Source organism: Doryrhamphus excisus, chromosome 9, assembly GCF_030265055.1.
Source record: "Doryrhamphus excisus isolate RoL2022-K1 chromosome 9, RoL_Dexc_1.0, whole genome shotgun sequence".
NCBI lineage: Eukaryota > Metazoa > Chordata > Actinopteri > Syngnathiformes > Syngnathidae > Doryrhamphus > Doryrhamphus excisus.
Window position 1 is genome coordinate 12,372,501 of NC_080474.1, and position 26,537 is coordinate 12,399,037.

Here is a 26,537-nt window from a genome sequence, read left to right on the forward strand (position 1 = left end):
GCGGAGCCTCGGTTTTAAATGAAGTCCTATTACAGGCATTCTAAGACATGATGGGTGATACCAGTTACCGATACCACTCTCTTGTCATTTTGAAGATACCGATGCCAATACTTTGAGTGACTTGTTTCCCTCCCAAAAACACACGTTAAATACTGTCCATTGCCAACCTTAATATGTATTTTTGTAACATATTAGTCAAATTAGACAAATGACTGTACTTTAATACACAATGTAACATAAATATGGCTGCGACAAAACTCAGCAATTATATTATTTTTCATTTCTTCAGTTCTGATAATAAAACTTAAACTCAAAAAATCAATCACATATCAAGTATTTGTGCTTTTTAAAAAAAACAACACATATAGTTAGTTACCCTTAAAGATGTGGAAGTGCCTTTTCATTTATTAAGTTGTATTAATAGTTTAGTATATGTTAATACAACTTTTTACAACTCATAATTTAATCAGAAAGCCTTAAAAAAACACACACAGCAAAAATGCAGTCATTTTACAAGAATAAAGTTATTATTAGCTAATTAACTATTCAAAAAAAAGTTGTATTTTAATGGGAAAAGTTGCAAGTTTACCAGAATAACACTGTAATACATTGCACAATATGACATTTTAGTTGCATAAAGTTGAAATATTTAGGAAAAAGTGTATTTTTTTTAAGTTGTAATATCATGACAAACAAAACAACAAATAGAGATGGATTTAGTTTTTTTAATCAAGTTGCAGGAAAAGGAAATAGCAGAAATGTAAGAACAAGATAAGATTTATCATTTTAGTACAGTGGCATAGAACTGAAATAGTGAAGAAGAAATATGATTTTTTAGAGTTTAAATCTTATGAGAAACAAAGAAAACAAAATCAAGATGTCATTTTTTGTTGTCCTACTCTTCACAGATGTGAAGCTATTGAACATACATGTTAAAGAATTCAATTTATTCATGATTATTATTATAAGAACCCATGAATTGTTGACTAAAACACTATCATAAAAAGAACCGAAAATTGCAAAATAACAAATTACGTCATCTTGCATAGCCAATAGCTTTTTTTTTTTTTTTTTTTTTTACTGAGGAGTCGGCATTGAATTAATGCAAAGACCGAAGAAAAAAAACATTTAGAGACGGTCCCCAGGCTTCTATAGAGATAAATTTTCGTCAGACTGCTCACAGTTTGCGGGAACCACGAAACCAAAAAAAAAAAAAATACAGCTGAATAGGTGCAGATTCTGGGAGAACTATAAAGCTTTGCGTGCTGGTTATTGTGTGTAGCTTCTCTGTAGTATTGAGTCCACAACTCAATACAAATGGCCGAAAAATGAGCATAACAGATGCATACATGAGCTAACGAGCACGGTTATTAATTGATTTTCAAATCATTTTATCCAAACGCCCCCTAAACGAATGGTTCTCCCCCCCAAATCAACATTTTACAAGTGTCTTAAATGTTTACCTTTGATTGTTCTGTTTTAATCGTTATCAAGGCATGCACAGAAATCTTAATTTATACATTGATATTATACATTAGCTGTGTGTGCATCACGGAGATGCCTGGAGTTGAATAAAATCTGTCCACTTATTTGTGAAATGCCATTGAATACGAGCTGTGTTATGTTTCCAAGTGCTGCATCTTTAATGTTTTTTTGTTGTTGTTGTTATAAAGTGGTAATTAATCCGCCATCAGTTGATGTAAGGTATCGATCCATCGCCGGCATCTGACTTTCGGTAAATGTCTGGCAGCCTGCTTAGCTCTCACTGAGTATAAGAGAGGAATGAGACAGCACAAACAGGCTGGACTCCGTGGAAGCTATTCCATACTGCTACCTGCTCCCAGACTCGGCCTGTCTTCTGTAGCGTTGCAGGGACTATGGCAGAGACGGGAGGGTCTCAGCTGATCCAGAATCTGACCTTAAGTGCGAGTGGTGCCATTAAGGTACTTTCTCTTTCACCTTCTTTCCAGCATGCCGCCTGGATCAGACACAACATCCGCAAGAAGGAGTGTTGCTTCTTTAAAAAAGGTGCCAGGTATGACTTGCTCCTGTGTTTAAAAGGTTCCACGAAATGACCTTGTCATTGACCCTCCGTGACCTCTTGTTGCTGCCACAGAGAGGATGTGTGCATGTGTGGCTACGGGAAGAGCCAGCATGCGGCCGAGGCCATCAAAGAGGAGGACTTCGACGGCGAGGTGTGGGACGCACACAGACATGTTCGTGAAGTACCCACAGACGCTTTCGGGGACCTCAGCTTTGGTGGTTTGAGGCAGATGACGACCAAGGTAAAACATTACCTTTACTGGTAACACTTTAAGGTAACATTAATAAAGTACACTAAATTACAGTAGTTCATGAGGAGTGAAACTACCTAATCCGGTCTCACTTTACAATAAGGTATAGAAAAATACAGTAGTTACTAATAAAGTAGGAACTGATGAAGAACTAATGACTAAGGCACATCAATTTAGAGTAGTTACAGAGGAACAAAGGAGTAGTTACTGAGGAACTAAGGCACATACATTTAGAGTAGTTATTGAGGAACGAATGAATAGGTACTGATGAACTAAGGCACACATTTAGAGTGCTTACTGAGGAACTAAGGCACATACATTTATTGTTGTTACTGAGGAACTAAAGCACATACATTTAGAGTAGTTACTGAGGAAATGAGGCACATACATTTATAGTTGTGACTGAGGAACTAAGGCACATACATTTAGAGTAGTTACTGAGGAACTAAGGCACACATTTAGAGTAGTTACTGAGGAACAAATTAGCAGTTACTGAGGAACTAAGGCACATGCATTAAGAGTAGTTACCGAGGAACTAAGGCACATACATTTATAGTTGTTACTGAGGAACAAGGACACATACATTTAGAGTAGTTACTGAAGAAATAAGGCACATAAATTTATAGTTGTGACTGAGGAACTAAGGCACATACATTTAGAGTAGTTACAGAGGAACAAAGGAGTAGTTACTGAGGAGCTAAGGCACACACATTTAGAGTAGTTATTGAGGAACGAATGAATAGTTACCGATGAACTAAGGCACACATTTAGAGTGCTTACTGAGGAACGAATGAGTAGTTACTGAGGAACAAAGGCACACACATTAAGAGTAGCTACTGAGGAACTAAGGCTTATACATTTATAGTTGTTACTGAGGTACTAAGGCACACATTTAGAGTAGTTACTGAGGAACGAATGAGTAGTTACCGAGCAACTAAAGCACATACATTAAGAGTAGTTACCGAGGAACTAGGGCACATACATTTATTGTTGTTACTGAGGAACTAAGGCACATACATTTAGAGTAGTTACAGAGGAAATGAGGCACATACATTTATAGTTGTGACCGAGGAACTAAGGCACATACATTTAGAGTAGTTACTGAGGAAATAACACACATAAATTTATAGTTGTGACTGAGGAACTAAGGCACATACATTTAGAGTAGTTACTGAAGAACAAACGAAGAACTAATGACTAAGGCACACGTTTAGAATAGTTACCGAGGCATTGAAGCACATACATTTAGAGTAGTTACTGAGAAGCCAATGAGTAGTTACTGAGGAACTAAGGTGCACACATTTACAATAGTTACTGAGGAACAAATGAAGAAATAATGAGTAGGGCACATACATTTTGAATAGTTACTGAGGCACTAATGCATATTTAGAGTAGTTACTGTGGAATTATTGAAGAACTGTTGAGAACTTGACTTGGGCACATCAATTTAGAGCAGTCACAGAGGTACTAATGAGTAGAGAGTAGTTACTGAGGAACTAAGGCACATAAATTCATAGTAGTTACTGAGGAATGAATGAAGTACTAATGAGTAGTTTTTAGGGGTACACCCTGGACCGGTGGCCAGCCAATCACAGGGCACATATAGACAAGACGTATCCACCAAGTTTCGTGACGATAGGTGAAACTGGTGGCGGGGGCCAATTTTTTTTAAATTTCAAGGTGGCGCTAGAGAGCCAATTTTGGAACATTATATTTGAAACCCATAAAATATCAAATTTTTCGCCAGACCTGATGCGCTCGCCAAATTTGGTGAGTTGTCGGGCATGTTAAGGCCCTCAAAATGGCGCTCAAAGAGGGAGAAGAATAATAATAAAAAGAAACGGAACGATTACAATAGGGCTTTCGCACTGGTCAGTGCTCGAGCCCCAATAATCTTAATAGTCTGAAGAATAATCCTTCTGGTGTTGAGCTGTTTAAAAAAACCCAAAGTGGTTTTAAAAAACCCCAATAAATACACATTAGCATAAAGCAAACATAAGATCCAGTTTCATGTTGATAGGTGTACTTTTCAAAGCTTGTTCAGCATCGGTGATGCAAGACAGGACATTTTCCCACCAGAATATGCATCATTGACTGTCTATTAACATCCATCTGACTTTAAAATGTGTCAATATGCTACCATTTGCATTCGCACATAACGAGGTCATAAAGAAAAACGAACTGCTGTGAGCAAATCCTGCAGAACGAGAGTATCAGACGGAGAAGCGACAACTTCAAACTTTGTTCAGCACCGAGAGTTTCACAACGAACGGTAAGTTGGACCAATACCTGTTGTGAGCTAATGCCTTGGGTAACTAGTTTAGCATTCATGAAACAGTACATCTCTCCTCGTAAAATAGTTTGGCTACAAACTGTGACACAAAATAAAGTTAGCTGGAAGGGACAAGTGGAACCAGATGTGTGGATGGATGATAAATAACGCCATGTGGGTGTGTTTATTTGGGTTTCTGAACAAACTAATTCCTTGTTTATTACAGTCAACTGGTTCTAAGTGTGATAAAGTAGGATTCCTTATTTACGAATGGAATATTCACAGCATACAAAATGGAAAATACAGGTTTTAGCATCATTAGAGCCCGCTACACTTGAAATAGCACCCCTATAGTCACATTTACACTTATGATACCCAATGTAGTAACAAAATAGGCAATTTAAGACCTAAATAATACTGCTGCTCGTGTTGGACAGGAAGTGACATTGGAGGTTCAGAGTTCAGTTGAAACGCAAAATAAAAAAAAAATTATATTTTTATTACATTTTATTGTCTCAAACGCGCAGCCCGGACACTAGTTTGAGGCCCCCGCCTTGATATGAAAGTTTTAATGAAAGTTTAATGGCCCGCGCAAGTTTGATGCTGTATGGTATCATGTACCCAGAAAAAATTATTAAGTTTGATTAATGTTCATGTTAAAGGTTAAATAACTGTTAATAGTTATCCTCCCTCTCCGTGTGGATGTGGTAAGTTTTTGGCTATTTAAGTAGGAAGGAAATAACTTGAAGGCTACCGTTTAGGTCGCTAGCTCTCTAGTTTGCGAGTTAGCATGTGTCTCAAGACCCTGCAGTTGCGCAATATGTTGTAAATAAAAAAAAGTATAAATGTGACTATAGTCGTGTTTTGTCATGTCTACAGGGCTCTAATAATGCTTTGTTAATTTTAATCTGAAAAAAATAATTTGTCTACCCGCCAACTATATGTGGTTTCTTAAGTTTTTATTATTTGGTGTTTTATTATTATTATTATATTTATTTATTACTGATTGATTTTCTTTATTCTTGATTTGTTTATTTATTTTTCATCTTATTTTGTGCAGAAAAATAAAAATTAAGATATTTGAGAACAGTGGAATGTTTTATCAGAGCTTTTCTTGTAGAAAATCGGAACCAAAGCACTGAAAAAGTTTGTATATTTTTCTGTTTTTAATAAATGCGTTTTTTTTTTTTGGGAAAACCTGATGCGGCCAAGCCTTGCCCAGACCCTAGCTCCAGTGGCCCCCAGGTAAATTGAGTTTGAGACCCCTGTGCTAGAGATTATTGTGTCTGTTACCTACAAACCTACAATAAAACTGTGTTGTTCCGGTGTAATGATGAGACGTAAGCCGTCGTCGATTTGTGCCACCTCTCGCTACTGCGCATGTATGTGCATCAACTGTTTTGAATGTTGAATGCGTCAAAATATGCGTCCCTTTTGAGTCCGAAAAACGACACGAAAAACCCCAAGATGAATATATTTTCTTAATCGATGTGGTTTTGACTACTGTAAATTCTCAATTGAAAGCCGCTAAAAGTCACAAACTGACGGCCATCCCATATACTGGCAGTGTCTGGTGACAGGTTTAAAGGGGACCTATTATGCATTCATGCAGAGGAACAAGTACAACATTTTGGAATGACCATCTCAGTCCCCAGACCTGAATTTTATTGAAAGTCCTATAAAGTTAATTTCACTTTTTTGTCTATTATTTATCTGCTATATGATATTTCACTGAAATTTCTGATCCCAACAACCAGTCATTGAAAAGGAGGTACCTTTTTACAGGTAAAGTAATATTAAACCTCAATAAAAAAAACTAGGGGGTCCATGATGCAGAACTACGAGGACCTGGTGTCCTTCCTGAAGACTTGGGGTCCCTACCAGAGGCGCATCTTCTCCCTGCTGTGTCTTGCTGTCATTCCCACGGGGTACAACCTTATGTCACCCCTCTTCCTATTGGCCACGCCCATGCATACTTGCAGCATCCCCGACCACGCCAACCTGAGCCAGGACTGGATCCAAATCAGCATCCCAATGGAGGTCAGAAGCAGTATGATCTAGACATTTTTGCTAGATTTCACATATTTCACAAGTCATTTATTTAAGAAATGTTATTTGCACCTTTTTAATGGGAATATAAATAACCTGTTCTAGACATGCAAGTGTCATACAAGTGTAAAAAGAACGTAACCTTTTCTGGGAACATCTCTAGTGGCCATTTATGGGTATTACAGGATTGTGTTGTGCATAATATGTTTATTTACATAGAATTTACCTATCCCAGTTGTCTTTGAGCGAGAGGCGGGGTACGCCCTGGACCGGTCGCCAGCCAATCACAGGGCACATATAGACAAACAACCATTCACACTCACATTCATACCTATGGACAATTTGCAATTTTTGGAATGTGGGAGGAAATCGGAGTACATATCCTTTCATATGTGACAGTCAGCTACATTTCCCGTTGTATGGTTATGATCCACAGCTAGGAGACACAGGTTCGATTCTCTCATTAGGCATCTCTGTGTGGAGTTTGCAGTGGGTTTTCTCCGGGTACTCCGGTTTCCTCCCACATTCCAAAAACATGCTAGGTTAATTGGTGACTCCAAATTGTCCATAGGTATGAATGTGAGTGTGAATGGTTGTTTGTCTATATGTGCCCTGTGATTGGCTGGCGACCAGTCCAGGGTGTACCCCGCCTCTCGCCTGAAGACAGCTGGGATAGGCTCTCCAGCGCATTTAAATTGTAAGTTCTTAACACTAGATATGTTAAGTTTCACAAATTAGTTAATTATTTGCACTTTAGCTCCATCCTGTACTCAGAGTTCGGTTAGAACCAGTCCAGTTTTGCGTGATGCTGGTCAGACATTAACTCGATGTTCTTATACTCAGCTGGTTGAAGGACACTTGAAGCAGAGCAGTTGTCGCCGCTTTGAGCTGGCCTTCATCCAGAACCAGAGTGCGCTGGGACTACGCCCAAGACCAGAATTAAACGTCCTGCTGTCGTCGGGCTTGAAGCAGGAAGTCTGTAAGGACGGTTGGACCTTCAGCAAGGAGCACTACGAGTCCACTGTTGTCACTGAGGTACTGCTGCTGCTCTTCTTCCTTATTTTGGTCACAAGATCACATGGTTCCTTCCTCAGTTTAGTCTGGTTTGTGAGGACCAGTGGAAAGGACCTTTGACCTCTGTTGCCTACTTCTTGGGTGGACTGTGTGGATGCTTCATTTCGGGTCAGATCTCTGACAGGTACATCTTCTTCTAACAATGTTTCGTTGAAGCTGAGATGTTAGCCTGATAGCTCCGCCTGTGCCTCGGGTCATATGACAAAACGTGTTTTGCTTCTTCAGACTGGGCAGGAAGCCAGTTCTACTGGGTTCCATCGCCCTGCTCAGCATCTTTAGCGGCACTTTGGCTCTGGCGCCGTCCTGGGAGGTCTTCACCGTCCTCTTCTTCATGCTGGGCTTGGGACAAATTAGCTGCTACGTCGCCATCTTTGTGCTTGGTCTGTCTTTTTGCTTGCTGTTCTGAGAAGGTTCTAGAATGGCCACATGTTCTGCTTGTTTGTGCGCAGGGTCAGAGATCCTTATGGGTCCAACCAGAGTTCTGTTCTCCAGTCTGGCTATGCCCTTCTCTTGCGCGTTGGGCATGTTGCTGCTAACTGGAACGGCTTACCTGGTCCAAACCTGGCGTCTCCTGGCGCTGATCCTGGCCTTGCCCGGTCTGGCCTGTGTGCCACTGTGGTGGTGAGGAACTCTCCTTAGAACTTCCACATTAGGTCCAATAAATCCACAAGTACATCCACATTTTGGACATGATCCACTGAGAAGATCTTGTGTAGGTTTCTGCCTGAGTCTCCTCGTTGGCTGGCGTGTCGTGGACATCAGCGTGAAGCTGAAATTCTGCTGAGGTTGGCGGCGCTGGAGAACCATGTGGAAGCTCCACAAATGATCTTCCCTGCCAAGGTGAGGACGCCTTGTGGTCCAGGTCCTAATAGCTGTCTCAGGTGGTCATTGTGGGCAGTTTCTGTAGGTGGATAACCCAGCAAGACACAAGTCCCTGCCCGGGGGGGTTTTGGACCTGCTGAGGATGCAGAAAGTTCGCCACGTCACCCTCATCCTGTGGTTGATCTGGTGTGTTCTGATGGTTGTCCATCTGTGCACTGACTTCCACAAGTAACGTTCTTGTCTTTTGTCAGGTTCTCCCTCAACATCTGCTATTTTGGCATGTCTTTCAACATGTCTGGTCTGTATGGCAACCCCTTCCTCAACTACTTCCTGGTGTCTGTGGTGGAGCTGCCAGCGTACGCTGCTAGCTGGCTGGCGGTGCGTTGTCTTTATCGCCGCCTGTCCTTCACTGGGTTCTCCTTACTAGGGGCGCTAGCGCTGATGCTCATCCAGATAACCATGAACAGTGAGTGTGTTTGGAGCCACTGTCTCAGTTTGCACATTTACATACTTACAATTATTTTGAGTGCATAACTGCTGTGCACTGTCAGTACTTAAAAACTGTGAGTGCGCAGTGATGGACACTTAATAGGGAACAAAGTGTGCAGTGTGCACAGTATGCCTATTTCAATGCGCTGATGAAAGTATCAGTTTGCACATTTACATACTTACAATTATTTTGAGTGCATAACTGCTGTGCACTGTCCGTACTTAAAAACTGTGAGTGCGCAGTGATGGACACTTAATAGGGAACAAAGTGTGCAGTGTGCACAGTATACCTATTTCAATGTGCTGATGAAAGTTTCAGTTTGCACATTTACATACTTACAATCATTTTGAGTGCATAACTGCTGTGCACTGTCAGTACTTAAAAACTGTGAGTGAGCAGTGATGGACACTTAATAGGGAACAAAGTGTGCAGTGTGCACAGTATACCTATTTCAATGCGCTGATGAAAGTATTCCATTTGAGAGATTTGATCATTATGTGGGCGGCACGGCGGTCGAGTGGGTAGCGCGCAGACCTCACAGACTAGGGTTCAATTCCACCCTCGGCCATCTCTGTGTTGAGTTTGCATATTCTTCCCGTGCATGCGTGGGTTTTCTCCGGGTACTCCGGTTTCCTCCCACATTCCAAAAACATGCTAAGTTAATTGCCGACTCCAAATTGTCCATAGGTATGAATGTGAGTGTGAATGGTTGTTTGTCTATATGTGCCCTGTGATTGGCTGGCGACCAGTCCAGGGTGTACCCCGCCTCTCGCCCAAAGACAGCTGGGATAGGCTCCAGCACCCCCGCGACCCTCGTGAGGAAAAAGTGGTAGAAAATAAATGCATGAATGAATGATCATTATGTGATGTTTTTGTCCTGCAGGTCATCCAAAGGTAACCTTGATCCTGGTTCTGGTTGGTAAATTTGGCGTCCTGGCAGGCATCAGTGTCTTGTACACTTACAGTGGTGAGCTATACCCCACAGTGATCCGGAACACGGCCATGTCGTCCTGTGGCGCCTTCTCCAGAATGGGTTCCTGTGTGTCACCTTACCTGCTGCGGCTGGGTAAGTCACACGCATGGGATCTTCCACCAAAACTTCTCACATGGTATGTTTGTCTTACAGCTGTGTTCTATCAGTACCTGCCGTGGATCATTGTTGGTTCTCTGTCAGCCATCAGCGTTATTCTGTGTGTCTTCCTACCCGAGACCTTCAGCAGGCCGCTTCCAGACACGATCCAACAGATGGCACCCATGCAGAGGTGAGTGGTACTGCACGTGAGCCTAAAATCTGCAGTTAGCACCTAGCAGCTAAATATGATCTGTGTGATAATGTAAGCACGCGGCTCTCATCCTCTCAGATGTCCATGCACGCCTTGTGGTGCAAAGCATGATGTGATACCAGCAAGTGACTTTGATCACGTCTGCTGACTGGCGCTGCTGTCTCATGTTGTCCACTAGATGGCGACAATGAGCTACAAAAGCCTGATTTTATATTTTCACATGCTGAACTTTCCAGATATTTTAAATAAACACAAACATTGTGTAATTTATTTAAAATTGTGAATGTATATACGTTGGGAGTGGACTGAAAAAGACGCTAAAAAGAGAATGTCATCCATCTATCCACTTTTTGTACGGTTTGTCTTGCTGTACTATGATCGTGTCCTATAAATTTAAAGTTAGTTAATATCCCATTTGTGTTTAAGTAAAATAACATTGTATGTGTTTCTCATGGGTTTGAATTAGAAAGGGCGTGGTCTCTCTGTCCTTGACCCATACATCAGTTCAGTATACAGTTTAAAGTAGACACCTTCAAAATAAAATAATTTGAATTATACGTCTGCTGGTTTTGACTTTCATGCAGAAGTAATGCACTGTAGTGCTACTTCAGAAAATATGGACATGTGAATGTTTAACAAAACATCAAAAAGTTGAAGACACCGAAGAAGAGGACTGTTTCAGCATCTGATTAAAAACACTTCATGTATATTGTATATAGGGATAAATAAACAGTCAAATAATTGAAAATTTTCTTGAACTCGTAGATTAGCCTTTAATTTTGAAGAGCACTCAAACGGAAGTCGCCGTCCTTCATAGCACTTGCGCATGCACCAAGCAGCCAGCTGCAGCGCCTCCGGTTTCTGCTTCTTTAGCTAGCAGAGCAGAGTCGCTAATCTTTACCTTGCTGGACGAGAAAAAAACATTCAACATCTGGAGGGAAACCGTTGGATCAAGAGGAAACTTCTGGGAGACGAACCGAAGCCCACAGAATGCCAAATATCTGACTGAAAGGTACGTAAAGACAATACTTAGCTCGATAGTCATTACTGATTGATCGCCGAGTGATCGATACGGAGACGGAGGATTCGGCTGCTCGTGAATGTAGGTCATTGTCTTTGGGCCGAGCCGAGCAAAACCGAGTCCTACCGAAGACACATGGGTGATCTGACAACTAAGTCTTAAACTACAGTGAACGACATTCTGAGGTTGTGTTGGTCGCGTGGACCTTCTCCAGTCAACTTCTGGTCCACTAACGTGTGTGGACAGATGTCTCAGCAGGTTAGCATGGAAGCCAGCAGCATCCTGCCCGTTCTCAAGAAGAAGCTGGCCTTCTTGTCAGGTACACGCACACACTTTTTCCGACAGCAAGTGAACATTTCGAGACTATTTAACTCAAAATGTCTTTCAGGTGGCAAAGACCGGCGCAGTGGTCTGATTCTGACCATCCCTCTTGGCTCTGATCAGACCAGCATGGAGGAGCTGAGCGACTCACTGGACTATCTGCTCAGCATCCCGAGGTGCACGGACGCACACACACACAAACTGTACATCGGGCTTAAAGGATCACTGTGACTTGGGCATGTTTATTTCATACTGACTGATGATGGGATGTTTCCTCATTGTGCGACTATATAATGCTTACCATGTTGAAACTACAGATCGCTACGGCTGTGCCTGTCCAGCGTAGGTCATATCATCTTGCTGTGAGCTTTACAACTTGACCATCAAACAAGGCATCGCCCCTCCCCCCAGAACAGATGTGCCAATGCCAAATGCAAGGCCTACTCCTCAAGTTTATTTATTTGTCATTTCTTAGTCTTATTTGTAGTTTTGTATTTATTTATTGGTGATACACACATAGAGTTCTGTGCCAGTGACTGTTTGTGATGTTTGATCAGTTGATTGTTTATACTTCAACTTCCGTGTCAGTGAAATTCCTCTTCCTTACACCCTTTGCTGTGACTTTGGAGGGGGGAGGAAAGTCCATTCATGCATTCTTAAAGGGATTGCTGTAAAGAGGCGGAAATTTAAATGACACTAATCGAAAAAATAATTAACAGATTAATTCATTCATTAATTTTCTTCCGCTTTTTCCTCACGAGGATCGTGGGGGTGCTGGAGCCTATCCCAGCTGTCTTTGGGCGAGAGGCGGAGTACACCCTGGACTGGTCGCCAGCCAATCACCGGGCACATATAGACAAACAACCATTCACACTCACATTCATACCTATGGACAATTTGGAGTCGCCAATTAACCTAGCATGTTTTTGGAATGTGGGAGGAAACCGGAGTACCCAGCGAAAACCCACGCATGCACGGGAAGAATATGCAAACTCAACACAGAGATGGCCGAGGGTGGAATTGAACCCTGGTCTGTGAGGTCTGCGCGCTAACCACTAGACCGCCGTGCCGCCCAACAGATTAATCGATTATTAAAATAATCATTAGTTGCAGCCCTAGTTCTTTCTGTGTGCACTCAATTATTGAGTGCATTATTGTACGATAACCGGTGTACAAGAACCAGGGCAAAATTTTTGAAACATTTTTCACTAATGTGTGACTGTAAACTGTTCGGGGCGTCCCGATCCGATATTGTCCAGACTCCGCAAGCACATTTCATCATGCAGAACCCACGTGATCGCAACAATAGATTATGCTAGCGTATCCTAGATCGAATTAGATCGTAAGCCAAAAAGTTGTATCAGGACACTCTTAAACACTTAATGTTTACGTTTCAGTCATGAAAGTGGAAAGCAAATCTTGCTCATTGTGTGTCTTGTCAGTGACAAGTGTAAGGCACGTGGTTTCACTGTCATTGTGGACGGCCGCAGGTCGCAGTGGAACACGGTCAAGACAGTGGTGCTCATGCTGCAGGTATGCAACCCCCCCCCCCCCCCCCCACACACACACACACACTAACACTAACTAACGAACATGCCAACAATGCACGGCCACCTTTGTAGAATGTCATCCCTGCTGAGGTGTCGCTGGTGTGCGTGGTGAAGCCTGATGAATTCTGGGACAAGAAAGTGACGCACTTTTGCTTCTGGAAGGAGAAAGACCGTCTGGGCTTTGAGGTAAGTTAGCAGTTGTTCTCCCCGCTCCCCCCATGATGATTGTCATCAGAGTAGCAATGTTATGTCAGGTCAGGTATTACTATGTTTTGGTGGATCGGGAGGAGCTGAATGTTAATCTGCTAGTCGTTGGCTCATGTTTGTAGTTACACTTGGTCGTTTGAGTGGATGAGGACGTAACTTCAAAATGTGGTGAACTGTCAGTACCTGGATTTTACACTCAAAATGGGCAAAATGGCGAGTGCACGCGCCATCTTGGCTACATAGCGGAAAGGGAGAGACTACCAGGTGTGGTTGCAAAAAGATGAAGTGGGTGAATATTGCGATCATTATTTCCAGTAATAGATTTAAGACAGCACTATACTGTCAAAATTTGCACACTCAGTAACTAAGTACACAGTGTACAATGTCCACTTATTGAAGTGTTCTGATGGAAGTATTCAATTTGGGACACCGCCTGACATGTCCATTATTAGGATGAAATGATGTGTGTGTGAGATTGTGGGTCATCCTCCTCCACGACACCAACACACACCAGTCATCATGGTGACCCACTTCTCTTCGTGTGTTGGCTCCTCAACCGTTTCTATGGTAACCGGAGCGAGCTGGATCATCTCGGAATGTTGCACAGTCAAGGTGTGTCTTGTCCTGCTTTCTACCAGGTGATCCTGGTCTCGGCCAATAAGCTGACTCGCTACATTGAACCCTCTCAGCTGACGGACGACTTTGGAGGAAGTTTGGACTACGACCACAGTGACTGGCTCAGCAAGAGACTGGTCACTAAATGTTCCTTTTTAAATTCAATGTAATAATATGTGCATCTTGCCATGGCCAATGAACGTCCTCTGCGTGTGTGTGTGTGTGTGTGTCAGGTGTTTGAGAAGTTCACCAAGGAGTCGACATCACTGCTGGATGAGTTGTCAATTATTAATGAAGGTGACAAGAGCGCCGACAAGGACAAGTATGTGTTTTACTGTCTTCTGTGTTGTCTTACGCATGTCCATTAAGGGTGTGGAAAATAATCGATGCATCAATTCGCCTGTGCGTGATGCGAGTGCATCTGGTCATTCACTGGGTATGGATGCACTTGACGGATAAAATCGAGATTCATCTCTATGCGTTTGTGGGTATCGATAAAATCTGATGCAAGCACAGTTTTAGTAATATTCACCCCATATGTTGTTCCCCAGGCGCATTGAATGCACCATCATTATTTTGCCTTTTGTATTGAATATGGACAGAAGCCGTGAGGCACATACAACTACTAGTAAAACAGCATGGACATTCGCACACAAGCAGCAGCGAGGAAGTTTCTATATTCAACCCACCCGCAATGTTTAAATGGTATGTTTGGAAACACTACGGATTCGCAAAGAACGACAGAAAGCCCGACAAAACATCCGTCATTTGCAAAGAATGCCGCGTTAAGAAGCCGTACAACGGCAGCACGACAAACATGCAGACCCCCTTAAAAAGGGGACACCACAACACGACAAGTCTACCGCCACCTCCCTGTCTAGTTCCTAGTCGGACACCGGGAAAGAACCAAGCAAATCGGGTCAGAACAAGTGGATCTTCCCCTGCAACAAGTGTCCATATTGCACCATATATCAGATTGCATTGATTTGAACTAAATGATTATCACATCACATCGCATTGTTAAGAGCGTGGATCGTATCGCCAGAAAATTCCATGTATCGTTAAAGTATTGTATCGCTGGCAGTGCATCGAGATGTGTATCGAATCGTCCTCAGTGCTGAGATTCACACCCTTAATGTCCGTGATATGACAGTACATGACATACTTTACTGCATATTTTGCTTTGTGTTAGTTTAGGAACGACCCTCCTATTAGGACCCTTCTTCTAGTACCTTGTAGTTTGTGTGTCAGTGCTTGTGTGTGTGTGTGTGTGTGTGTGTGTGCAGGTCAGCTGACAGTATCCTCCTTCCGTCTTTTGACCCAGAGACTGTCCTCCAGACTGGTAAATAACGTCATTATTTTCTTAAATTTAAGGATACAAAGATGGAAGAAGTGTGTGATTCTGTGTGACACCAACCTTGACATTTCACCTTTTTGTTAATGTAAGGACATTTCAGCTGGTCCACAAAATTAAAACGTGTCCTTTCACCCTATTGGTCATGTGAGTGTTTGTGTGTGTGTGTGTGTGTGTTAAAAGGAGTCTTTGTTTATGGTACCATCCTCTTCCTTGCTCTCGGTCAAACACACTTTCTTCTCTCTTTTTGTCCATCTGTTTCTGTGTGTGTGTGTGTGTGTGTGTGTGTAGGTCATGAGCTTTTGTCAGAGCTGCAGCAGAGACGTTTCAACGGTTCAGAGGGAGGAGGAGGTGGAGCAGGAGGACAAGGACAAGGAGGTGAGGGAGCCTATTACTAAGATGCTAATGCTAGCCACCTTTTTAGCAAAGGTGCTGATTACTAGTATGTATTTCAAGCATGTAAACGGAATGTTTGGGCGTTTTAAGGAATGATTGGTCGCATGAAACTGATTCTGAAGGATGTCCACAGTGTATGCTTGTGTCCAAAGTAAGCTGCTGTGGAATAGGATCAAATCCCTGCAGCATTTTTCCAACATACACCAATCAGCTTGACTGAGCTGTGTTGGTCCTGGTCCAGATGGGCTGTCAAGAGTCTTTGCCAGCTGTTGGCCTGCGTCCACATGAGACGCTCCAAAGCTTCACGTGTCCTCAATGATTTTGTGTAGCCCCAAATCTGACTGCCTTGTCTGACCTCCAGGTCCAACATGGCGGCCAATGGAGGAGGAGCTTTTGGCCCAGCCTCAGGTCATGAAGCTGTTGGACTCACTCAGGGAGCAGTACACCCGCTACCAGGAGGTGTGTCGCCAACGCAGCAAGCGTTCGCAGCTGGAAGACATCCACGCCAAAGTCATGCAGGTGACACAGCCACTTCCTGTCTGGGGTGTTGTACGCTCACACACACACACACACACACACACAGTGTTGGTGCAGAGAGAATCTTGGAGACTAGCCTGGGGTTGCCATGGTATCCTCAGCATGTCAGCAGCTAGCCTGGAGGATTTGGGGCAGGGGCCTGCTGGTGGCCTAGTTCTCGATAACACATTGTGTGTACTTGTGTGTAAGACACTGCTGACCTGCCAAATACAATCACAAACATGATATCAGGAAGTGAAATGTTCGCTCCCTCCAAGTTGCCACCTCCATCATGGTTCCATCGCGTACTCTGTGTCCCACCAGGTGGTCACATGGTTGCAGGGTCCGGGCTCGGAGCTGCTGAAGACACACCAGGCCATTGGAGACTCCATACGAGCAGCGCAGGCCCTGCAACAGAAACATGAAGAGATCGAGAGCCAGCACAGTGTACGTCCCACAGCACACACAAACACACTGACAGGACTGTGCCATCATCTCATACCCTCACATGCACACGCAGGAGTGGTTCGCCGTCTACGTGGAACTGAACCAGCAGATCGCTGCCTTGCAAAGCGGCGTCGAGGAAGAGGAAGTGGCCGAGCTGAAGGCGCTGCAGCAGCAGCTGAGCGACGTCTGCTACCAGCAGGCGGCGCAATTGGAGAGCCGACAGAATGTCCTGCAGGCAGCGCATAGCTTCCATGGCGCCGCACAGGAGGTGACCTAGCTTAGCTTGAAACCTTCTAAACTTGGCCTTGATTAATTGGCTGTGTCTCAATTTGAATACTTCTTCTGTATCTTCATCTTACACCAACATGGTTCATTGACAAAACAGTTCAAATTGGTGTGTATGTGTGTTTGTGGTATCGCAGCTGTCCCAGCAGCTGGACGGTCTACTGGGCATGCTCTGTGCAGATGTGGCATTGGCGGACGGCTCTGCCATTCAACAAAACCTCAAACTGCTGGAGGAGAAGCTTCAGAGCGTGGGTTAGTATTTTTTTTTTCTCTAAAGACACAAATCTATGTTGGTGCTTCTTGTTGTGACCTCTGCTTTTCCTGCAGAGGCGGGGCTTGCATCACTGCGTCAGAAAGGGGAACTCTTGATGGAGCAGATGTGCAGCCAAACCTCATGGCCGCTGGAGGAGGGCGAAAGTCCAGCAGGAGAGCAGCAGGAGAATGTCCAGCAAATTCACGCTGTCATGGAGGAGATGCAACTACGTAAACAGAGGTCACGCTCGTCCTCTTTGTTGCCCTGGTTCCTAATAATGTGGCCTGAGAATGTCTTTTTTTTTGTCTGTGTCAGGTGTGAGGACATGGTGGACGTGAGGAGGCTGAAGATGCTTCAGATGGTCCAGCTGTTCAAATGTGAAGAAGATGCTCTGCAGGTGCTGTGCTTCACTGTGCTTCCTTCAATATATATATATATATATATATATATATATATATATATATATATATATATATATATATATATATATATATATATATATATATATATATATATATATATATATATATATATATATATATATATTTACATAAAAATAAATAAAATATTTGTGTGTGAGAGCAGGCAGTGGAGTGGCTTGGCGAGCTGCTGGACGCTCTGCTGAAGACGCATGTGAGACTTGGCGATGACTCCCAAGAGACTAAGTCCATGTTGGACAAACACAGAAAGTTTGTGGACGTAGCTCAGGTGAGACAAAGCAACATACAACAGTGTCACATGGTCCATTTACATGTTAGTTCCTCCCACCTGGAGGAGCGAGAAACCACAACGTTATTTCCTTTGTCGTTGTGTAGTCTTTACTTTTTACTGTTATGTAGTCTTTACAATACCGTATACAACTTGCTTTCTGGTACTCATAATTCCCTTTCATATTTACTCATAAGATTGTTTATAAATAGTTGTTTAAATCTATTTAGCGTATCACAAGTTTTCATCTTTAAATCTAAATCATTCCATATATCTACTCCTTTGATTGACATACATCTCTGCTTTACATTTGTTCGTACTTTCCCTTTTGCATACACACTCATTCCTCGTAGATCATATTGACTAGTACGAATTTGAAACATCCCCTGGACAACATTTGGGAGCATGTTTTTATTTACCTTAAACATCATTTGCGCAGTTTTGAAATCAATTCGGTCATACAATTTTACAATTTGCGAATGTAAAAATAACTTACTTGTTGGTGCTTGGTAAGCAGCTTGATTGATTATCCTTATTACTCTCTTTTGCATCATGTAAATTGGTTGTGCAATGGTTTTGTAGGTGTGTCCCCAGATTTCAATGCCATAAACAATATATGGCTCTATAAAAGTTCGATATAGTAATTGTAGAGAATGTTTATTGAGGATATACTTTAGTTTATGTAGTATTGCGATTACTTTTGATATTTTGTTTTTTATATGTGATTTCCAGCTTAGTTTGTCATCTACAATAATTCCTAAAAATTTGCTTTCCTTTACACGTTCAATTTCAGTATTCTCTATTTTAATTTGTGTTTACTTTATTTTTTTATGGTTTCCAAATATAATATATTTGGTTTTATGTAGGTTTAATGCTAATTTATTTGTGGCGAGCCATCTTTTTATGGTTCCAAGCTCCCTCTGCACTGTAACCAGGAGATGTTTCAGATTCCCACCAGTACATAATACATTTGTGTCATCAGCAAACAAAACAAAATGTAACAGCTTAGACACTTTACAGATGTCATTCATATATATAATAAATAATTTAGGACCCAGCACAGAACCTTGTGGTACCCCGCATGTCACATTCAGTAGATCAGATTTACTATCATTTAGTTGCACATATTGTTGTCTATTATTTAAATAATCGTGTAACCACCTTTGTGCTATACCTCTGATCCCATATCTTTCCAGCTTCTTTATTAATAAGTTGTGGTCAATAGTATCAAATGCTTTTTGTAAGTCCATAAAAATACCTATGGACTCATACCATAGGTACCTCAAACCGTACTCCTTGCTCCTTGTTCCTTATTCCTCCTGTTTTCTTAATCTTTGCTCCTTGTACTGTGCTCCTCTGTCCTAGGTCTTTTGATCCTCACTAAATCCGAGCACCTTAACCCCAGTCCATGCTCCTCAACCCTTACTCCTCGACCTTTGCTCCGCCTCTACCTTTAATCCTACTTCCTTATTTTTCAGTCCTCACTCCTTGTTCTTGTTCTCCTCTATCCAAGATCTTTTGGTCATTGGCCCTCAAGGCTAACACACACCTGTCACCGTGGTCTCAGCAAGGGCTGGCCCATATGGACCAAAAACTCACGATATACTATACCCCAATATTTTTTCCACAAAGGGAGTTTAGACAAAATATGTGTATCAAGTTGTTTTATTAAAATAAATACTTAACATTAAGATAGGGCTGCAACAATTACTCAGATAATTCGAATACCTCGATTACAAATTTTTATTTAAAAAACACACAGAAAATGTGGCGAAACATCAATTTCGTGTTCAACCGTGATGAAACGTACACAAACAACAATGGACAGGCAGGAGTGCGAAGTGATACAATGGCAGAGAAAATAACACATTTTGTTTTGTGAGGTCTGATTTTTTTTCTAGTAGTCATTTTTGTAACGCAAACGTATTATGCTTTTGAGAAGCCAAACTCTTTACTTCACTGTCCCCAGCAACTAGCTGGAATTACTTTCCTCAGCACCAAAATCCGACCAGAACTCGGCACAGGACATGAAGTGAGGAGTGAGTCGCTGTTGACGGACTTTACTGTTTATGGGGGTGTCATACATCTTCATGTAAAAAAAAATCCAAACTATCCCTTCGCTAATCCTCGCTCCTCACTCATAGGTCCTTGACCATTGCTCCTCAGAGCACTTATAAGACCTTTTGAGATCCTTGACTGACATCCAGGTTAAAAGATAAAGGCCGCAAAAGCCAAAAAGCGGTGATGTTGACATGCTTTACTTTTTCCTCTCGTCTCCACCAGAGCACATACGACTATGGCCGCCAGCTGCTTCAGGCGACAGTGGTGTTGTGTCAGTCACTGCGCTGCACCACACGCTCGTCCGGCGACACCTTACCCAGACTCAACCGCGTGTGGAAGCAGTTCAGCGTCAGTGCCGATGAGCGGCAGCATCGCTTGGAACTCGCGCTTGATTTCCACAACGCTGCCGAGCGGGTGCGAGCTTTTGAAATTGAACTGCTTCCATAGCAAGCACGTAGAAATCCCGATGCTAATTCATGTGGGTGTTTCAGGTGTTACAGGAGCAGCATGTGGAGGCGGAGTCTCTGGATGACGTCGACACTTCAGGGAAAACTCTGTTGGACAGACTGAGCATGCCTGTAATTTTCCCAGATGGGTATGTACACGGCTGTCACTTACACATTAACACACACAAGCACACTAAGTGTACTTTCCTGTGTGCAACGTCAGGAGCGAGCAGTGTTTTGGGAGTCCGGTTGACACAGCGGCGGCAGCTGAAGGCATCAGAGAGCGCCTCTTGCTGGTTGAAGAGCGGCGGCTGCAGCTGCAAGAGGCAGAAGTTGGCGAGCGGGGGGAGGGGCTTCACGGGTTGGATGTCATCGGGGAGGAGCTCAGCGAGAAGGAGGAGCCAGATGACGATGACAATGACGACGAGGAGGAAGAAGAAGAAGAAGAGGAAGCAAGGCCACAGGATGAGGCATCGGAGCGGGAGTACTGACTGGTTGTAGCTGGTTGGCTGAGGCAGCTAATTGATACGAACAGCCGCTTTTCTCTGCTTCCATTAAACGAGACCCTCCTTCCCAGCATGCTCCTTGTTTTGATGAGGGGCCGGGGCTTGACCACATTTCCTGCCTGTGTGCCTCTCCCCCTTGTTGCTGTCATGTCAACTCTTATTCATGGATGAAGCAGTAGTGTGCTTGGAAGGGGTTGGGGTGACATTTGATGAGCCAATCATTGTGATCAAACCTAATCTGTCTGGCCCCTGCCCCACAGGACTGAGTTGAACTTTGACCTCTGCTGGCCTGGTGTTTTTTTTATAAATGCGTTTGTTTTAATTTATTTGACTTTTTTTAAGCAGACTTCCTCAAATGTTGAATGTGTTGACTTTGCTTGCTTGAGCTTCTCCCATGACATTAATATTCATGACATTATTGCGACATCATAAAAATAAAGAAGCTTTTTTTTAAGAGGCTTCAGAATCCTAGGAAATACCTATGCATCTGGTGTCTTTATTAATGAACTTTGTTCATGTTTTGTAACGGTCTCAATATTTGTTGTACAAGACCACAAATAAAACAGCGCCGCCTGCCGGCAAGATATTCTTAGCCGCCATACATTATCCTGAGATCGGCTCTACGCCAATGATGACACATGGAAGGTATGTAGAACTTTGGTGTGTTCACTTTTCCCACCGAAGACTACATGGTGAAAAAGGCTTTGTATATACAGTATTGCCTTCACATCGTACATTTTTGCAGTATTTTACGTGACCTCGTATTTTTTTATAAATGTATTTGTCCGATTTATTTCTGTTGTAAGTCGATTATAGGTATAGGTGCTAAAAACAGTTGCACATCGAAAATTAGAAGAGGTAAAAACACTATTGTCTTTATGGATTTTAAAGAAACATTCGTCTAACTTTTGTTGCTCTGACTGTCACCGTTGACGGTTAAAAGTCTTGTCTCGTCGTCGTCACACTTTTTGCAAACATAAAAGAACTTAATAGTTTGAAGTTGAAATGACATGACATGCAAGTTTTGAAAAATTTGAGTGAAGTGAGTGAGCTGAGGTGAAAAAGGCAAATATTTCGCTATTTCGTCAGTTGTCAGGATGGCCGAGCGGTCTAAGGCGCCAGACTCAAGGTGACAAACCTTCCTCTGATGGGACTTCTGGTCTCCAAATGGAGGCGTGGGTTCGAATCCCACTTCTGACAATGCTTTTTTTAAAAAAACACTTTTTATTGCAATAAACACGAAAAACAAATCGTCTCAAAATTTTAATAGTACATTCATGGTAACAACACTGCACGGCCATCTTTGAAGTACTTTCCTGTTTGGTCACATTTCTACATTAGCCGATATTGTCTTTTTAATCATCCTACGTCACGGCTGGATTTATCACGACTTCATTACATAAACTGCATTAGTCACGATTAATCCCATAACTTTTATCAACTATTATTTTTAATCCACACAAACAACATAGCATACATGCACCTAATATCAGAACCGAAAACGGAGCAACATTTAAAAGTAACAAAAAAAATTAAACATAAACATAACGTCTAAATCGGTTAATTTCCCCCCCCCCCCCCCCCAAAAAAAACAACTTTTTAAAATTTGCAGTATTACTGTATCTGGATTTACCTAGGGCCGAAGTTCTTTTTATCCACTAGATGGCAGTCTAGGACAATCTCCACTCACCAGAACACATCATTAGGTACACCAAGACAAGGTGAACTACAATATTACAATCATAATCATATTCTAATACGAATACCTCACAACTCAATCTTATTATACATTATTATTTTTATTTTTATAGAGCTTTAGTATTTAATAAAACACACCATTCCAGGTAAATAAAAGCGTAATTGAAAAATAATTACATTTGTGATAAATAGAAAAGAATAGGTTTACACTTGATACTGATGCGAAGTGACCCTTCGTGTAGCTAACGTTATAAACGACAGTCAGTGAAATACAGTACAAGATTATAATACTTACTAGTCTAATGAGGCACATTTGGTCTAACATTAAACAAATCTACATACAAAACAGACCAAAGTCGCAAAGAAGCCGGGCGGTGGATGGTAATGTCGCCCTGCCTTCATAGACAGGAAGACAGCGGAAACCTCCACATAAATCAGCTGGCATGACAGGTGACAGGAACATCACGTGACCACTCTGATGAAGCCTCCCAGCAAGCAGTCGAAACTGTCAGGTATGAAAAAGTACTACTTTGGTCTGTTAAAAAGAATTGTATAAGAGTACAATACTCACTGTTGAATGAATGAAAAGTCAATATTATCTGCTGCACCGAATTCTTCTTACACAGGACACAAGCTAGGCGTTTTGTTCCAAATGTTACAGTCAGTTCACTGTTAGCTTGTAGAATTAGTGGCAGCAGCAGGCGTACCTAATGAAGTGTCTAGTGAGTGGAGTTGCTATTAAAAGTGTTGACATAAAAATAAATAATGAAAAAACACTTAAGATTTAAATGAAAATTGTGTAAATTTAAAGTGTAAGAATGTGTTTCTGATAGATTAGCAACATTGTGCTTACAGTAAAATTATTAAATGAGGAGGTAACAGGGTGGTCACCGACCCTTAAAAAGGTCACATGGCTGACTGTTTTGAACGTTAGAGGTTAGAGTCTTTGTCAATCTACAGGTTGTGTTCCCATGAGTGGGGGGAAGTGAAGGGTCCATGTCGGGGGGTCCAGTCACTTTGTCAGGACAAATGTGAAGATTTGGGGGCCACGCTAAGCCACGAGTGCTAATTGTTTGTGTGCCAAGAGACTCCCCTCAATCAGCCGGGTCTGGACCCTCAAGTGACCCCTCCCTTTTGTCTGAGAGACTTGAACCTGACACGTCGGGCCTGGGGGGGGCTTTATCCTGACATGGAATTTAAACATTTTTTATTCTTTGCTCAAATCTTGTAACTAGTTGTAACGCCACTGCAGGAAGGGAGGTCGTTTCTGGGTGGCGGGGGGGTCACGTCCACGCCTACCTGGTCAACAACGAACGGACCGGGACCACCGCAACTTCAAGTGTCCCATCTGATGGAGTGGGTACCTTAGCAACCCCCTCATTGAGGACCCCTACACTCCCTCCATGTTGTTCTGATGGCATGCTGATGAGAGGATTAAGACTTTTGTTGGGGGGGGGGGGGGGGGGGTACTGCATCAAGTCAAGAGCTGTGTGGAGGAAGAAAAAGATGTGTGGAGGTGTGAAGCAGAACTGGGCGACAATCATTCTATCTATGATGATGTCATCAAGACAACAAGTCTGCAGGACTACAATCATGTCGTCAAGGACTAGGGCTACCAGGCGTGTTATGTATGGTGGCGTCCATCATGTAAATGAAATCATCATGTGATTACATGATCATAATCAATAATGGACAACATGGATGTCTCCAGCATACCCCCAGAAAAGAGGAGTTGCAGAGGTTCAAGAAGGAAGAACCACGATCTTGCGAAGTTCATACCAAACCTGTCAGACATCAGTGCTCCTTTAAGGAAGCTGCTTGAAGGTGAAATGGTGTAGCAATGGAAAGAAACACAAAAGGAGTTCTGAGCACCTTAAACAGCTGGTCAGCTATGCTCTAACTCTGAAATTTTATGATGTGAACCAAACTGTCACAATATGCCAACTCCAAAGGCATAGCAGAATGGACAACCAGTAGCTTACAGTTCAAGGTCACTGACTGCTAAAGCAGGTGTATGCAAATTGAAAAAGAGCTACTGTTTACACCTGGGAGAAATTAGATTTATGAAAAAAACATACCTCTTCATAGTGTTTTTTTTTTTTTTTTTTTAAAAACCCTATTACCAAGCTCCCTTAAGGCTTCAGAAGATGCTGCTAAGGTTCCAAAGAGTCCATCTTGAAGTCACCTATCAGCCCAGCAAAGAAGTACATATGCTTTGAGTTGAGCATTTCTTACTGCGCTGAAAGAAGATCTGCACAAAGTCAGGGGTCTCATCAAAAAAGCTTCCATACGCACAAAATGTGCAAACTCCACACAGAAATGCCCGACGGTGGAATTGAACTCTGGTCTTGGGTCTCTTAGCTGGCTGTAGAAAGTTCTACTAGTCTATAATAAATGTTACTGTAACATTATATTATTGGCTCACTGTGGCCTCACCTCAGGTTTGGTCCGTGTATTCTCTGCAAATTTAGTGATTTTTACTTAAGCACATATTATTATAAATATTTTATGGGATGGCATGGCTCAGGTAGTTGAATAGTCATCTCCCAACCTATAGGTTGTGGGTTGAATCCTTTGTCCTCCCGTGATCCTGTCGACGTATCCTTGAGGAAGATACTGAACCCCCCAGCATTAGGAGGTAAATGTGTCAAAGGGCTTTGAGTGCTTTGGAGGTAGAAGACCATGAAACAATGGAATCATACAGAAAATATAGTCCAATGGACAAATATTAATATTTATTTTGTTTTTGTATTTTTCTTCCCCTGGTCACATGTCACTCCATTATAGATTACATCATCATCATGTGACAGACATGGTGTGTCAGGCCAGCAGGTGACGCTATACCTGTCGAATTTTGTTAGCCAATCAGAAATCTGAAGAAAGTCATGAGTGGAAAAGACAGACATTATTTCTAAATGTGTTGCAATCATGAATATGCAAACACAGTGATCTATGCTCTTGATCAGAATGGTCGCAGACATTTATGAATGATGTCTTTGCATCCTCGTCGTCCTCTCAGACACACTGACTCCCCTTGTTTCCACTTACAAACCCCTCGTCATAGACGCCCCCACCACCGCCACCCGCCCTGGCTGTCAGGCCAATACAATGGCGCGGCATTAGCATGCTAATGAGGCCGCCAGGTGGCCCGCTAGACAGCTCAATTAAAGAGCTCGTTAAAGAGCCGTGAGTGACAGGACACAGGAAGTCACATGGACGTGGCTAACAATGCTAACGGGGCTAACGAGGCTAACCACCCTTCAAACGTGGCCTTTTGGGGAGACGCCATCATTAAGTGGACGGCCAGCGTAATGAAGACAACAACACTTCTAAACTAACTGACCTGGTTGTCGTGACAACGGTGTCCTCACTCGTCACTTCTTGTCCTCCATCAGCAACTTCACGCGTCACTCATTAAATGTTCTTTTATGGACACTGTCCCCACATGACTATACCTTATACTGTCCCTTTGAAATGTCCTCAAACAGTCAAATAAATGTCCTTATCTGTCCTAACCAATGACCCATAACTGCCCCGCATCTGTCAAAACACTTCTTTCACACAGCGTCCCCATGTACTGTCCCCATATACTTTAATGTCCCCTGACTGTCCCCACGAAGTAGCTGTCTGTATGTACTAAACAAAAAGTCCCCATGGCCCGTGTCTTTAGCTAAATGAGGACGTTGAAGACGAGAATGGTGTCAATGTTAACGTCTGGTGGCTTGGGGGTGGGGGGTGTGGACATGATGTTTATTGTGTAGGACAATAATAAGGACATTATCAGCGACATGCTAATCACTTTGTAACTGTTTAGTCCTGCTCTCTCAAGTGTGAAAACGGGGGCGTGTGTATCAGTGTATGTGTGTGTG

General features: G+C 42.6%; 2 protein-coding genes and 1 non-coding gene across 4 annotated transcripts in view; all 3 read left to right on the plus strand.

Moving 5' to 3' along the window:
• The window catches only part of LOC131135607 (organic cation/carnitine transporter 2-like), a 15,987-nt gene extending 5,236 nt beyond the window's left edge, over positions 1-10,751 (plus strand). The window contains exons 2-15 of one of the 2 annotated variants that reach the window (XM_058081705.1): positions 1,971-2,035; positions 2,117-2,285; positions 5,779-5,811; positions 6,403-6,606; positions 7,459-7,650; positions 7,710-7,813; positions 7,915-8,069; positions 8,139-8,310; positions 8,406-8,529; positions 8,597-8,697; positions 8,763-8,977; positions 9,885-10,067; positions 10,128-10,263; positions 10,363-10,751. In XM_058081705.1, coding sequence (XP_057937688.1) covers positions 2,130-2,285; positions 5,779-5,811; positions 6,403-6,606; positions 7,459-7,650; positions 7,710-7,813; positions 7,915-8,069; positions 8,139-8,310; positions 8,406-8,529; positions 8,597-8,697; positions 8,763-8,977; positions 9,885-10,067; positions 10,128-10,263; positions 10,363-10,432 — 1,845 coding nt within the window. In that variant the 5' untranslated portion in view covers positions 1,971-2,035; positions 2,117-2,129 and the 3' untranslated portion in view covers positions 10,433-10,751. Of the gene's footprint in view, positions 1-1,970; positions 2,036-2,116; positions 2,286-5,778; positions 5,812-6,386; positions 6,607-7,458; positions 7,651-7,709; positions 7,814-7,914; positions 8,070-8,138; positions 8,311-8,405; positions 8,530-8,596; positions 8,698-8,762; positions 8,978-9,884; positions 10,068-10,127; positions 10,264-10,362 lie in introns of those variants that run through there. The other variant, XM_058081706.1, reaches the window with a different exon arrangement.
• Positions 10,752-11,095: 344 nt separating this feature from the next.
• sestd1 (SEC14 and spectrin domains 1) lies at positions 11,096-21,448 on the plus strand. Its single transcript, XM_058082846.1, has 19 exons — positions 11,096-11,296; positions 11,552-11,624; positions 11,694-11,802; positions 13,069-13,159; positions 13,249-13,362; positions 14,022-14,135; positions 14,232-14,320; positions 15,285-15,340; positions 15,644-15,730; positions 16,110-16,267; positions 16,589-16,711; positions 16,785-16,979; positions 17,134-17,248; positions 17,324-17,489; positions 17,565-17,646; positions 17,835-17,957; positions 20,241-20,432; positions 20,510-20,613; positions 20,688-21,448. Exons 2-19 carry the CDS (start codon positions 11,552-11,554, stop codon positions 20,953-20,955), a joined length of 2,259 nt encoding a protein of 752 aa, XP_057938829.1. The 5' UTR covers positions 11,096-11,296; the 3' UTR covers positions 20,956-21,448.
• A 613-nt stretch (positions 21,449-22,061) lies between these two features.
• On the plus strand, positions 22,062-22,170 carry trnal-caa (transfer RNA leucine (anticodon CAA)). Its single transcript has 2 exons — positions 22,062-22,099; positions 22,125-22,170. It is a non-coding gene; the product is annotated as a tRNA-Leu (tRNA).
• Positions 22,171-26,537: the final 4,367 nt, after the last annotated feature.